The 15127-nt window shown below is 44.9% G+C and overlaps 1 protein-coding gene across 1 annotated transcript in view; it reads right to left on the bottom strand.

Annotated features, from left to right (window-relative positions):
• The window catches only part of LOC124722311 (glutamate receptor ionotropic, kainate 2-like), a 593330-nt gene extending 579747 nt beyond the window's left edge, over positions 1-13583 (bottom strand). The window contains exon 1 of the mRNA XM_047247491.1: positions 13508-13583. Coding sequence (XP_047103447.1) covers positions 13508-13583 — 76 coding nt within the window. The remainder of the gene's footprint in view (positions 1-13507) is intronic.
• Between the last annotated feature and the right edge of the window lie 1544 nt (positions 13584-15127).

Raw genomic sequence — 15127 nt, 5'->3', positions numbered from 1 at the left:
CTGAAGACGACACGTCTCCATTCGTCCCTCCATTCACGCCTGTCGCGACACCACTGGAGGCGGGCTGCACGATGTTGGGGCGTGAGCGGAAGACGGCCTAACGGTGTGCGGGACCGTAGCCCAGCTTCATGGAGACGGTTGCGAATGGTCCTCGCCGATACCCCAGGAGCGACAGTGTCCCTAATTTGCTTGGAAGTGGCGGTGCGGTCCCCTACGGCACCGCGTAGGATCCTACGGTCTTGGTGTGCATCCGTGCGTCGCTGCGGTCCGGTCCCAGGTCGACAGGCACGTGCACCTTCCGCCGACCACTGGCGACAACATCGATGTACTGTGGAGACCTCACGCCCCACGTGTTGAGCAATTCGGCGGTACGTCCACCCGGCCTCCCGCATGCCCAACATACGCCCTCGCTCAAAGTCCGTCAACTGCACATACGGTTCACGTCCACGCTGTCGCGGCATGCTACCAGTGTTAAAGACTGCGATGGAGCTCCGTATGCCACGGCAAACTGGCTGACACTGACGGCGGCGGTGCACAAATGCTGCGCAGCTAGCGCCATTCGACGGCCAACACCGCGGTTCCTGGTGTGTCCGCTGTGCCGTGCGTGTGATCAGTGCTTGTACAGCCCTCTCGCAGTGTCCGGAGCAAGTATGGTGGGTCTGACACACCGGTGTCAATGTGTTCTTTTTTCCATTTCCAGGAGTGTAGATAACATCACATGCACGAGTCTCGTGACTAGACTCACGAGACTCGTGCATGTGATGTTATCGATATGTATTTGACGATACTGGTGCTGATTCCGCATTTAACATTTGACGATGCCACTATGACTGCAGTACATTAGGACTGAAGACCGAAACCGGTAATCTGTTATCAAACAGTTTGTGACCATAGACGTAAATTAAAGGAAGCTGACTCAAGAATAGGTCGCACTAGCATCCTACATGCGGTCTCTTAAGTTTGTATTCGTCTTATAATTTCTTTTCAGGACAATATCCATTCTGATCAACTAGTTTTCCAAGTCCTTTGCCCTCTTTGACAGAATTACAATGTCACTGGCAACTTGGTTTGCTCATCAACAAAAATTTATTGATGAATTCATAGTAGTGTCTCAGGACGACAACGGTCTAGTTCATTATTATGTGATCAATTGCTCTATGAATTAATTCATGGCAGTGACGATCTGTTCTAGCACTTGTGCCAGACATGGGCGGAAGTGCGAACTGACCAAGGATGGGAGAATAAAATTTCCTCGTGATGAAACATATACATATAACTGCATATTTTTAGAGGAACGATTGAATTTAATTAACACGTGGTATTATTTGTGCGATATGGTAAAGACACAATTAAATAGAAGATTGTATTAATTTTGCTAGCTTGCTAGGCGGAAATGCTAACCATTACACCACCGCAGTACGACATTAATTTTAAAATACCGTATCGTTTTCTGAGTATCAATCAAGTATCGAATTCAAAAGGCCTGTTCTCTCGCTCTCGGGGTACACTTTCGCCTGCTGCTCATAAACGCACATAAACAAGGTGGCCAATGACGGCATCATTAAGGCGTGTATCCAAGGGGGGAGGGGGATGATCGCTTCCCCCTTACCTTCTCACCATAACACAGTTCAGTAATAATCACTTACATTTCCACAAATATTTATCTCTAAATGCCATAGGTCTCGCAAATGCAAGGAGCTGTATAAATTACAAGCAACATGTAACACAGGATACTTTTTAGTGGCTTATATGAAGACCTTCCTATGTGGATGGGCTTGCATCCCGGCCAGTAACATTCCAGCCAGCTAAAAGCGAACTTTGGCGGCCGCGGTGGCCGTGCGGTTCTAGGCGCTGCAGTCCGGAACCGCGGGACTGCTACGGTCGCAGGTTCGAATCCTGCCTCGGGCATGGATGTGTGTGATGTCCTAGGTTAGTTAGGTTTAAGTAGTTCTAAGTTCTAGGGGACTGATGACCTAAGATGTTAAGTCCCATAGTGTTCAGAGCCATTTGAACCAAAAGCGAACTTTCAGAGGCTGACCGTGCTTGCTGCTGGCTGTCAACACCAAATCCGACAAGTATCGTAAGTCCACAGGTAGAATCGACAAACGACTCGAGACGGGTAACGCAAAACAGAAAGGAAAAGACCCTCCACTAAGGGAAAAAAGAAGCAGAACGACTGACTTCCCGAGCATAGGCGCAAACGGCTGCAAGAACAGCATTCTCAACAACTGTACGCTCACACAGCCATAATCCTCATAGCTGTGTTCACTGTCGTAGTGCTAACTTAAGTGCCGGCAGGTGTGGCCGAGCGGTTCGAGGCGCTTCAGTCTGGAACCGCGCGACCGCTACGGTCGCAGGTTAGAATCCTGCCTCGGGCATGGATGTGTGTGATGTCCTTAGGTTAGTTAGGTTTAAGTAGTTCTAAGTTCTAGGGGACTGATGATCTCAGATGTTAAGTCCCATAGTGCTCAGAGCCATTTTTTTGCTAACTTAAGTGAAGCACTGATAATGGTGAGCGCACACTTCGATTTTATATTTTCTAATTCACAGTGTTGTGAAAGTTATGAGAATTTGTTGCTGTTTTAATTCTTACATAACAAGGGCATACTGAAAAGTAATGCCTCCTAATTTTTTATGTGGAAGCTCTTTCAGCTTTTTAAATAAAACAAACTTTGCTAACATTTTATATCTTTATGCATCGTGTCCACATATTTATTTCTCAACATAGTCACCCTGGTGAGAAGCACATTTCTCACTACAAGAGACCGGTTCGTTGACGCTGTCACGTTAGAATGTTCGACTTTGTTGACGAAGCCATAACCTCACTTCTGCTTGTACCACATCACTATCAAAGTGAAAACTTCGAAGGTGTTCTTTAAGTTTTGGAAATAGATGAAAATCGGAAGGGGCCAGGCCGGGACTGTACGGAGGATGATCGATGACGGTGAACCCAAAGCATCGGATTGCTGTAGATATCGCAGAGCTCGTGTGTGGCCTGGCATTGTCACGCTGTACGAGAGGATGCCCCATGAACGCACGAACACTTCGAATTTGAAGCTCGGTTACAGCACGTTGTTTCTTACTCGCCAACATACACTACTGGCCATTAAAATTGCTACACCAAGAAGAAATGCAGATGATAAACCGGTATTCATTGGACAAATATATTATACTAGAACTGACATGTGATTACATTTTCACGCAACTTGAGTGCATACAACCTGAGAAATCAGTACCCAGAACAACCACCTCTGGCCGTAATAACGGCCTTGATACGCCTGGGCATTGAGTCAAACAGAGCTTGGATGGCGTGTACGGGTACAGCTGCCCATGAAGCTTCAACACGATACCACAATTTATCAAGAGTAGTGACTGGCGCATTGTGACGAGCCAGTTGCTCGGCCACCATTGACCAGACGTTTTCAATTGGTGAGAGATCTGGAGAATGTGCTGGCCAGGGCAGCAGTCGAACATTTTCTGTATCCAGAAAGGCCCGTACAGGACCTGAAACATGCGGTCGTGCATTATCCTGCTGAAATGTAGCGTTTCGCAGCGATAGAATGACGGGTAGAGCCACGGGTCGTAACACATCTGAAATGTAACGTCCACTGTTCAAAGTGCCGTCAATGCGAACAAGAGGTGACCGAGACGTGTAACCAATGGCACCCCATACCATCACGCCGGGTGATACGCCAGTATGGCGATGACGAATACACGCTTCCAATGTGCGTTCACCGCGATGCCGCCAAACACGGATGCGACCATCATGATGCTGTAAACAGAACCTGGATTCATCCGCAAAAAATGACGTTTTGCCATTCGTGCACCCAGGTTCGTCGTTGAGTACAGCATCGCACGCGTTCCTGTCTGTGATGCAGCGTCAAGGGTAACTGCAGCCATGGTCTCCGAGCTGATAGTCAATGCTTCTGCAAACGTCGTCGAACTGATCGTGCAGATGGTTTTTGTCTTGCAAACGTCCCCATCTGTTGACTCAGGGATCGAGACGTGGCTGCACGATCCGTTACAGACATGAGGATAAATGGTTCAAATGGCTCTGAGCACTATGGGACATAACTTCTGAGGTCATCAGTCGCCTAGAACTTAGAACTAATTAAACCTAACTAACCTAAGGACATCACACACATCCATGCCCGAGGTAGGATTTGAACCTGCGACCGTAGCGGTGGCTCGGTTCCAGACTGTAGCGCCTAGAACCGCACGGCCACTCCGGCCGGCCCATGGGGATAAGACGCCTGTCATCTCGGCTGCTAGTGATACGAGGCCGTTGGGATCCAGCACGGCGTTCCGTATTACCATCCGGCACCCACCGATTCCATATTCTGCTAACTGTCATTGGATCTGGACCAACCTGAGCAGCTATGTCACGATACGATAAACCGCAATCGCGATAGGCTACAATCCGACCTTTATCAAAGTCGGACGTGATGGTACGCATTTCTCCTCCTTACACGAGGCATCACAACAACGTTTCACCAGGAAACGCCGATCAACTGCTGTTTGCGTATGAGAAATCGGTTGGAAACTTTCCTCATGTCAGCACGTTGTAGGTGTCGCCACTGGCGCCAACCTTGTGTGAATGGTCTGAAAAGCTAATGATTTGCATATCACAGCGTCTTCTTCCTGTCAGTTAAATTTCGAGTCTGTAGCACGTCATCTTCATGGTGTAGCAATTTTAATGGCCAGTAGTGTAGTTTTTTTGCACACTGACTTGTTACGTGCTCTCTAGCGGCAGAGGGCTGCAAATATGCATACATGAAGAATAAAAATGTAGAATGTTAATGACGTGTATTTTATTTAAAAAGCTATAAGAGTTTTCACATAAAGAATTCGGAGGCGTCACTTTCCATCACGCTCTCGAACTTGTATGACACATGTTCTCAAATTTTCGAGCGAATTCAATTATTTGGAAGTTTGCTAAAGCTATATACTAAATACTGATAGTAAAAACAATCTAATTATTATTATATTTGATATGTCTTCCAGTAGATACGAGACAGCCGCCCACACACAGGGAGTCCCAAAACAACTCACACAGTTGCATAAACAAACGGGCTTGGACATCTGTAAACAACATTTGGATCACTATGGTAACGAAGGGGACAACTTCTTAGACAGGATCATTATTGGTGATGAAACATGGAGCCATCATTACGAGCTGGAGAGTAAACGGCAGAGTATGTGATGGAAAGATCCAAATTCACCGTGCAAAAAAAAATTTAAAGACCCAGCCGTCCGCAAGACGCACAAGGTCCAGTACTGGAACATTATGGGAGAGCGGCACAACAATAAACAGTGTACGTTACAGTGAGATGCTTACTGCCAGGTTAAAGCCTGCAATTCGAAGCAAACGCCGAGGATTGCTGTCAAAAAGTGTTGTGTTGTTGCACGACAATGCCTTCAGCATACTGATGCCCACACTGCTGAAACGCTCCAGAAACTAAAATTTGAAGTACTGGATCATCCTCCATTCAGTCCCGATCTTGCCTCTTCTGATTATCACTTGTTTGGTGCACTCAAACAGACATTAAGGGGCCATCGATTTGCCTCGGACGAAGCAGTGAAAGAAGCGATGCATTTCTGGCTCGCATCTCGTGATGTTCTTGTAAGTTTCCTATTTGATTACAATAAAATTTTATAACTAATTTGCCGGCCGAAGTGGCCGTGCGGTTAAAGGCGCTGCAGTCTGGAACCGCAAGACCGCTACGGTCGCAGGTTCGAATCCTGCCTCGGGCATGGATGTTTGTGACGTCCTTAGGTTAGTTAGGTTTAACTAGTTCTAAGTTCTAGGGGACTAATGACCACAGCAGTTGAGTCCCATAGTGCTCAGAGCCATTTGAACCATTTCTATAACTAATTTGCGGATAACGATTGACTTACTCTCGTACTTTCAGTGGTAGGGATTTCACTTCCTGCCAAATTATCACTTTATTTTACAGGTCCGCCTTGATCACATAATTTTTTTTTTAACTTTTCACTATGACCGGTTGTCGCTGCCATCTTCAGATCATAAAATATTCTGATGTAGAATAAACGTCAAACTAAACTTTTAGGTACATACTAAGTGCTCATACTTATTACGTACCTACATGTTTATTTTGACGTTGATTCTACATCAGAAAATTTTATGATATGAAGATGGCAGTGGCCGAAACCGGTCATAGTGATATATATATATATATATATATATATATATATATATATATATATATATATGCTTAAGATGGACCTCTAAAATCAAGTGCCAAAAATATGATCACAGAGTCATTTTCAGACTTTATGTCTTCAACTGATATACCAAATTTATGTTGGATGCCATGAGTAATTGGTGAATACAACGATATCAAAACATTTTGTGTATTTTATTGATATTATTACTGAAATTATCCTCCCGGATAGCCGGGCATGTTAAGGCGTCACTTCCAGGACGGAAGGGTGCGCCGACCCAGGATTCAGTCCGCCCGCTGGATTTACGAGGAGAGTGAGTGTACCGGCCAGACAGGGTATGGTATTTAGATGGTTTACCACAACCCACTAGGTTAACACAGCAAACGTTAGATCCTGTATGGCTCTCCCCACTCCTTCACTATTCTAGCAGCCGCTGTGGGAAGTGACATCAAACGTACGTGACACTCGACGCGAAATTCGCCATATTGGTTTCGTGGCGTTATTCTTTCTTGTATTATAACTTGTAGTATGCCGTTTCAAGGGAATGGCACAATGAAGGTTTACCACAAACACGTTACCCGTTGTATGAATTCTTGTAATCAAATGCCTGTTAACGACGCAGTGGCAGAAAAAGCCTGCAGGACATCGTAAGATCAATAACGGTCCTGATCATGTAATGTGCTCACATTGTATTCTTCTTTCTGCGAAGCTAACATGCAATAGTTGGTGGGTTCCACATATACACTTGCGTATTACGAAAATGTGCTATTTCAGTGATACACCACATTAAAGATCTTTCTAAAACGAATCATTTGTTAGTACGGTTTATTCTGATAAATCGTCGAGAAATGTACGTAAACGTGAAACTTGTGGGGCTAGTGGACTGAGCATTGAATTGAAATTAGAACTTAGCATTAGACTTACGTAGGTTGACATTTTTTGCTGGCTTCTGATTACAAGTGAGGAGGAAATGTGAAAGCAGAACACTAATTACTGACGACCAACATAACCTGAAGAAAGACTAGTATTAACACACCGGTTATTAGCAACTGTAGACATTTACGACAGTGATTGTTTTGTATTTCAATAGCTGCCATACATGAGGTAGTTTCTGTTGTGCGCAGTGACATACGCGAAGCAATTCAAAGATTTAATGAAAGTAACTTATGTATCAGGAAAAGATAATATCAATGAAATACGAGTAATGAAATGTGAAATAGACATACGACCTGTCACATAGATCACTTGATGAAATCTGCTATACAGTTTGTTAGAGGGCAGATAGCGTGGTCCTGAGTAAACCATTTTCATTTGTCATCAAAAAATTTTCAACGTAACAGTGATACATCAGCCATGTATTTACGGATAGCATGAACTTACGCAACGAGGATGGTCAGGTCTTACGTATAAAATTAATTTTAATCAGCATAACAGATACATACTCGCACTTGTATACTTTCACGAAAATTTATCGTATTTTTCCTTTTTAATAAAAGTGTGCTTATTTACTCCGTTTCTGCCTGGGGCAAAAATCTATAATGAAATTCATCGTCTTTCTTACGTCCCCAACTGGGCCAAATTCCTGCGAGTGAAATATTTAACTGACGTTTCTGCGATTTCCGAGGGGCAACTCACTCACGGGACAAGGTGATGTCAGGGTCATGCTTAGCTTACTCGAAATGCGTTTCTGGGCATGTACACTTCATTTTGACGTCCCTTCCGGATCTCTGCTTCCCTGGTACTTTAAATATGATGCTGGCAACAATCAGAGCAAAATGCCTCGGACCTTTGGAGGTGACGGAGTCCCATCTCTAACTGACAAACCAGGGACTCCTAAGATACGACTTGGCAAACAAATGGTAATGAGATGGGGAGCTATTAATATCAATGGGGGCTACTCTTGGAAGAAGGTAGAGCTGGCAGAGGCTGCAAGTAAGATGGGGCTGGACGTTTTAGCTGTTAGTGACATTCGGGTAAGGGGTGAGAAAGAAGAAGAAGTGGGAGAATACAAGGTCTACTTGTCAGGAGTCAAAGCAGGAATAGCACAATGGGGTGTAGGGCTTTACATCAGGAAAGAATTGGAACCGAGCGTAGTTGCAATAAGGTATGTAAACGAACGACTGATGTGGATAGATTTGACAGTGTCTAGCAAGAAAATTAGGATTGTGTCAGTATATTCGCATTGTGAAGGGACTGATCAAGATAAGATGGATAGTTTTTATGAGGCACTCAGTGATGTAGTTGTTAGAGTAAAGGACAAGGACAGTGTTCTGCTCATGGGTGATTTTAACGCCAGGATTGGAAATCGAACAGAAGGGTATGAAAAGGTTATGGGTAAATTTGGAGAGGATATGGAGGCCAACAGGAACGGGCAGCAACTCTTGGATTTCTGTGCCAGTATGGGCTTAGTAATCACAAACTCCTTTTTTAAACATAAGAACATTCACCAGTATACTTGGGAAAGCAGGGGAACCAGATCTGTCATTGACTATATAATAACAGGTCAGGAATTCAGGAAGGCTGTGAGGGACACACGTGTATTCAGGGGATTCTTTGATGACACTGATCATTATTTAATCTGCAGTGAAATTGGGATTGCGAGGCCGAAAGTGCAGGAGGTCAGGTCCATATGTAGGAGGATAAGAGTGGAGAAACTTCAGGATAAGGAAATCAGGCACAAGTACATAACAGCGATCTCAGAAAGGTACCAGTTAGTTGAATGTAGTCAATTACAGTCATTGGAAAAGGAATGGACAAGGTACAGGGACACAGTACTAGAAGTGGCTAAAGAATGTCTTGGAACAGTAGTGTGTAAAAGTAGGAGGAAGCAAACAGCTTGGTGGAATGACACAGTCAAGGCAGCCTGTAAAAGGAAAAAGAAGGCGTATAAAAAATGGCTACATACTAGACCTCAGGTAGACAGAGAAAGTTGTGTTGAAGAAAGAAACAAAGCCAAACAGATAATTGCAGCATCCAAGAAGAAATCTTGGGATGACTTTGGAAACAGGTTGGAGACATTGGGAGCCGGCCGTTGTGGCCGAGCGGTTCTAGGCGCTTCAGTCTGGAACCGCGTGACCGCTACGGTCACAGGTTCGAATCCTGCCTCGGGCATGGATGTGTGTGATGTCCTTAGGTTAGTTAGGTTTAATTAGTTCTAAGTTCTAGGCGACTCATGACCTCAGAAGTTAAGTCGCATAGTGCTCAGAGCCATTTGAGACATTGGGTCAAGCTGCTGGAAAACCATTCTGGAGTGTAATTAGCAGTCTTCGAAAGGGAGGTAAGAAGGAAATGACAAGTATTTTGGACAGGTCAGGAAAACTGCTGGTGAATCCTGTGGATGCCTTGGGCAGATGGAGGGAATATTTTGAAGAGTTGCTGAATGTAGGTGAAAATACGATCACTAATGTTTCAGATTTCGAGGTAGAATGGGATAGGAATGATAATGGAAATAGGATCACGTTTGAGGAAGTGGAGAAAATGGTCAATAGATTGCAGTGCAATAAAGCAGCTGGGGTGGATGAAATTAAGTCGGAACTCATCAAGTACAGTGGAATGTCAGGTCTTAAATGGCCACACAGGATAATTGAAATGGCCTGGGAGTCGGGACAGGTTCCATCAGACTGGACAAAAGCAGTAATAACACCAATCTTTAAACATGGAAACAGAAAAGATTGTAACAACTACAGAGGTATCTCTTTAATCAGCGTTGTGGGTAAAATCTTCTCAGGTATTGTTGAAAGGAAAGTGCGAGTATGAGTTGAGGAGCAATTGGATGAAAATCAGTGTGGGTTTAGGCCTCTTAGAGGTTGTCAGGACCAGATCTTTAGCTTACGACAAATAATGGAGAAGTGTTATGAGTGGAACAGGGAATTGTATCCATGCTTTATAGATCTAGAAAAGGCATATGACCGGGTTCCTAGGAGGAAGTTATTGTCTGTTCTACGAGATTATGGAATAGGAGGCAAACTTTTGCAAGCAATTAAAGGTCTTTACATGGATAGTCAGGCAGCAGTTAGAGTTGACGGTAAACTGAGTTCATGGTTCAGAGCAGTTTCAGGGGTAAGACAAGGCTGCAACCTGTCTCCACTGTTGTTCATATTATTTATGGATCATATGTTGAAAACAATAGACTGGCGGGGTGACATTAAGATATGTGAACACAAAATAAGCAGTCTTGCATATGCGGATGACTTAGTTGTGATGGCAGATTCGATTGAAAGTTTGCAGAGTAATATTTCAGAGCTAGATCAGAAATGTAAGGACTATGGTATGAAGATTAGCATCTCCAAAACGAAAGTAATGTCAGTGGGAAAGAAATATAAACGGATTGAGTGCCAAATAGGAGGAACAAAGTTAGAACAGGTGGACGGTTTCAAGTACTTAGGATGCATATTCTCACAGGATGGCAACATAGTGAAAGAACTGGAAGCGAGGTGTAGCAAGGCTAATGCAGTGAGCGCTCAGCTACGATCTACTCTCTTCTGCAAGAAGGAAGTCAGTACCAAGACTAAGTTATCTGTGCACCGTTCAATCTTTCGACCAACTTTGTTGTATGTGAGCGAAAGCTGGGTGGATTCAGGTTACCTTATCAATAAGGTTGAGGTTACGGATATGAAAGTAGCTAGGATGATTGCAGGTACTAGTAGATGGGAACAATGGCAGGAGGGGGTCCACAATGAGGAAATCAAAGAAAAACTGGGAATGAACTCTATAGATGTAGCAGTCAGGGCGAACAGGCTTAGATGGTGGGGTCATGTTACACGCATGGGAGAAGCAAGGTTACCCAAGAGACTCATGGGTTCAGCAGTAGAGGGTAGGAGGAGTCGGGGCAGACCAAGGAGAAGGTACCTGGATTCGGTTAAGAATGATTTTGAAGTAATAGGTTTAACATCAGAAGAGGCACCAATGTTAGCACTGAATAGGGGATCATGGAGGAATTTTATAAGGGGGGCTATGCTCCAGACTGAACGCTGAAAGGCATAATCAGTCTTAAATGATGATGATGATGATGATGATTCCGGATCTCTGGAGCCGCTTAGGTTCTAAGCTCGTGCGGTTAATGCCGGACAGGTACCCAAGTCACGCCTCGGTTGCACGGTTCGCAAACATTTACAAACTTTTCGTTGGCATTCACATGAATATCACTACTCACAGATAGTTGCGGTACAAATACTGAGTTCCCGGGGGGGGGGGGGGGGGGGGGGGGGGGGAGTAACGGGGTCGTGACGGCAGGAAGAAAATGAATCCTGCGATCCCTTGAATTAACCATACCACATCCGTTAATGCGCTGATGCGGGACAAATGCACAATACTGAAAAAGAACATTGTTATTATTATGTAAATCATAGGCATCTGCGAAACGTTGAAGACCTACGTTACAGCAGGTAACATGTGAGGAAAAAGGGGGTGGGGGGATGAAGTGAAAGACAGTAACCAATTATGAACCCCTACCTCGCTCCAGAACCGTATTACCGATCCATGCCTGTCACCATTAAAACCGCGGAGGTCAGTTTTAAATCGACGATTATAGTCCCTGGTAAATCCATATTCAGCCTTTATTAGTTTTCATGTGCAAAAACTGAAGGAAGTCTCTATGATGACCATATGTGAGACCTTCCTGAATAACATAATCGAAATATGTCGGAAGAGTAGCATTTGGTTTCGTTGTATTCCGACACGTGAGGGCCGAGACATAAGTTGGCCACCCTCGTAAAGAGCTGCTACGCGCAGGCGTCCATCGCGTCGGCGGTGGCACGGCACGCGGCAGTAAGTTGTAGGCTGGAATGCGAGCAGACATCCGGTGCACGCTGGCGCCACTCCAAGCGGCTCTCATATCCGGTCTCACGCCTCTGCGCGCTCGATTTACTACACCGCTCGGTATTTAAAGTGTACGCTCCTACTCCACTCTCACTCGCTCTAGCTGTGTTACGTATCTCATTTTTATATTTCTTGTGCTTCGCGTGGGGACGTTGGCCATTGTGTTATCACACGCGCTGTCCGAAAATTGTATTGTTACTTAGCTTTGGAATTTACGAGGCTACGCGAGAAAACTAGTATGTTAATTATTGAACAGTACAGGAAGCCAACTATGAACACATAAAGTAGTTACACGTATTCACCTTAGATAGTGGTGCCGCCATTGAAAGAGCTTTCTTGTACTAAACAATATCCCAGCATTGGATTAAGATATCCATGATACCCTCTTCACCATCTCCACCTACATTAAATCGCATGGGTCCCTTTATAGTTACGCTGCAACAGTACTTCTTAAAATGATTCTCATAATGAGATATAACGTCCCGTTAACAGCAAGGTCATTACAGCTAGTACACTAGAGTAGCCCCTCAACCCTGAGAGGAAAATCGTAATTGTCGAGCATGTAACGAGGAGACCGCGGCAAGTGCCATAACTCGATTTCACAGAAAATTCGCTCAGTAGAAGTCACTTTGAATAATTGGGATGAAATCATCTTCCAAAACCTTCAAGTACGGTTCGGTAGTCACCCCTGCCCTCAAGGAATAACACACCGATTATACAATGACTCGACATTGCACACCACACCGTCACCTCTTGACGGTAGAAAGACTCCTCTATCGCGAAATACAAATGAAAGTGGCTTCGTCGCTAAACCAAACAATGTTCATTCTAATTCCCATCATGCCCCGCGGCCCACCGTGCTGTTTGGACGTCCTAACGCAAACCATTCAGACATTATGACGATTTTATTTCAAATCGTTCAATAATTGTCACCTTGTATATTATATAATAAAGGTATGGCAGTTATTGTGAAACACAGTGGTAATTTTATAATTAATGTAACGTCCTTGTGTCCCCTAACTTCAAAAATGGTCCAAATGGCTCTGAGCACTATGGGACTTAACATCTGGCGTCATCAGTCCCATAGACTTAGAACTACTTAAACCTAACTAACCTAAGGACATCACACACGTCCATGCCCGAGGCAGGATTCGAACCTGCGACCGTAGCGGTCGCGCGGTTCCAGACTGAAGCACCTAGAAGCGCTCGACCACTCTGGCCGGCACCTAACTTCATAATGAACATTCCTACAGTAGTAACGTTCTACGAATATGGGTACATAACTGAAAAAATAAAATAAATAAAAACAGTAACCGGTTTTCGAACACGGGACACAAAAGAGAAAGTCCACGGTGCTACCAGATGGAGTGAATGATAAAAGGCATCTAACTTACATCGAAAACTTTGACGTCGTTTCCTCAGCAACGGTCGATCATCTACGGATAAGCTGAGACACCCACTTCCATCGAGTGAAGTTTCTGGGAAAACATATTACGGTACTTACTGCGTTCTCCTCGTGCTTCTGCTACACCGTGGAAAAGCGACAGCAGAGAGACGTGGGGATGAGAAATGAAGTGCATGTCTCGAGGTACTCGAGAGCATCTCGAGCTACAAATATTGTATGAGACTCTCGAGAGTGTATTAGTCGACCATAGTATTGTTACACCTGGGATAGAGGGTGCTTCGGTCGGCTTTTCATGAGTTTTTTGTCTTGACATTTCACGCGGACTCGCTGAACCACTTGATAGAATACGCACACCTATCTTGAAATAATTCACAGTGCGATGCGTCTTCATTAGTCACCACTGCACTTGTTTACCGTAATACCACCGCCTGTTTCCTATAATGCCCAGGAGACGAAGTGCAACACTATCGTGTCAGGTAAAAAGAATGCTTGGGACGGTATGACACCACAACACTCTGAGCGTCTGGAGACATTAGGCTCACACTTTTGCGGAATTGGCCAATAGGCTGACTCATCTACATCTACGTGATTGCCGCGCGGGACTAGCCGAGCGGTCTTATGCGCTGCAGTCATGGACTGTGCGGCTGGTCCCGGCGGAGGTTCGAGTCCTCCCTCGGGCATGAGTGTGTGTGGATAATTTAAGTTAAGTAGTGTGTAAGCTTAGGGACTGATGACCTTAGCAGTTAAGTCCCATAAGATTTCACACACATTTGAACACTCATCCACGCGATTACTCTGCTATTCACAATAAAGTGCCTGGAAGAGGGTTCAATGAACAACCTTCAAGCTGTCTCACTACCGTTCCACTCGCAAATGGCGCCCGGGAAAAACGAGCACTTAAATTTTCCTGTGCGAGCCCTGATTTATCTTGTTTTATAGTGAAGATCAATTTCACCCTCTGTAGGTGGGTGCCAACAGAATGTTTTCGCAATCGGAGGAGAAAACTGGTGATTAAAATTTCATGAGAAGATCCCGTCGCAACGAAAAACGCCTTTGTTTTGATGATTGCCACTCCAATTCACGTATCATGTCTGTGGCACTGTCTCCCCTATTTCGCGAGCTGGCCTTCTTTGAATTTTTTCGATGTCATCCGTCAGTCTCACCTGATGCGGATCTCACACTGCACAGCAATACTCCAGAATAAGGCGGACAAGCGTGGTGTAAGCAGTCTCTTTAGTAGACCTGTTGCCGGCCGCGATGGCCGAACGGTTTTAGGCGCTTCAGACCGGAACCGCGCCACTGCTACGGTCGTAGGTTCGAATCCTGCCTCGAGCATGGATGTGTGTGATGCCCTTTGGTTAGTTAGGTTTAAGTAGTTCAAAGTTCTAGGGGACTGATGACCTCAGATGTTAAGTCCCACAGTGCTGAGAGCCATTAGTAGACCTGTTGCACCTTCTAAGTGTTATGCCAATGAATCGCAGTCTTTGGTTTGCTCTACCCACAACATTATCTATGTGATCTTTCCAATTTAGGTTATTTGTTATTGTAATCCCTAAGTATTTACTCTTCCCCCATGAACCATGGATCTTGCCGTTGGTGGGGAGGCTTGCGTGCCTCGGCGATACAGATAGCCGTACCGTAGGTGCAACCACAACGGAGGGGTATCTCTTGAGAGGCCAGACAAACGTGTGGTTCCTGAAGAGGGGCAGCAGCCTTTTC

The sequence above is a fragment of the Schistocerca piceifrons genome, chromosome X (genome assembly GCF_021461385.2).
Source record: "Schistocerca piceifrons isolate TAMUIC-IGC-003096 chromosome X, iqSchPice1.1, whole genome shotgun sequence".
In the NCBI taxonomy this organism is placed as follows: Eukaryota; Metazoa; Arthropoda; class Insecta; order Orthoptera; family Acrididae; genus Schistocerca; species Schistocerca piceifrons.
Note: the sequence above shows the minus strand (reverse complement) of the source record. Positions and strands in the feature narration are given on the sequence as shown.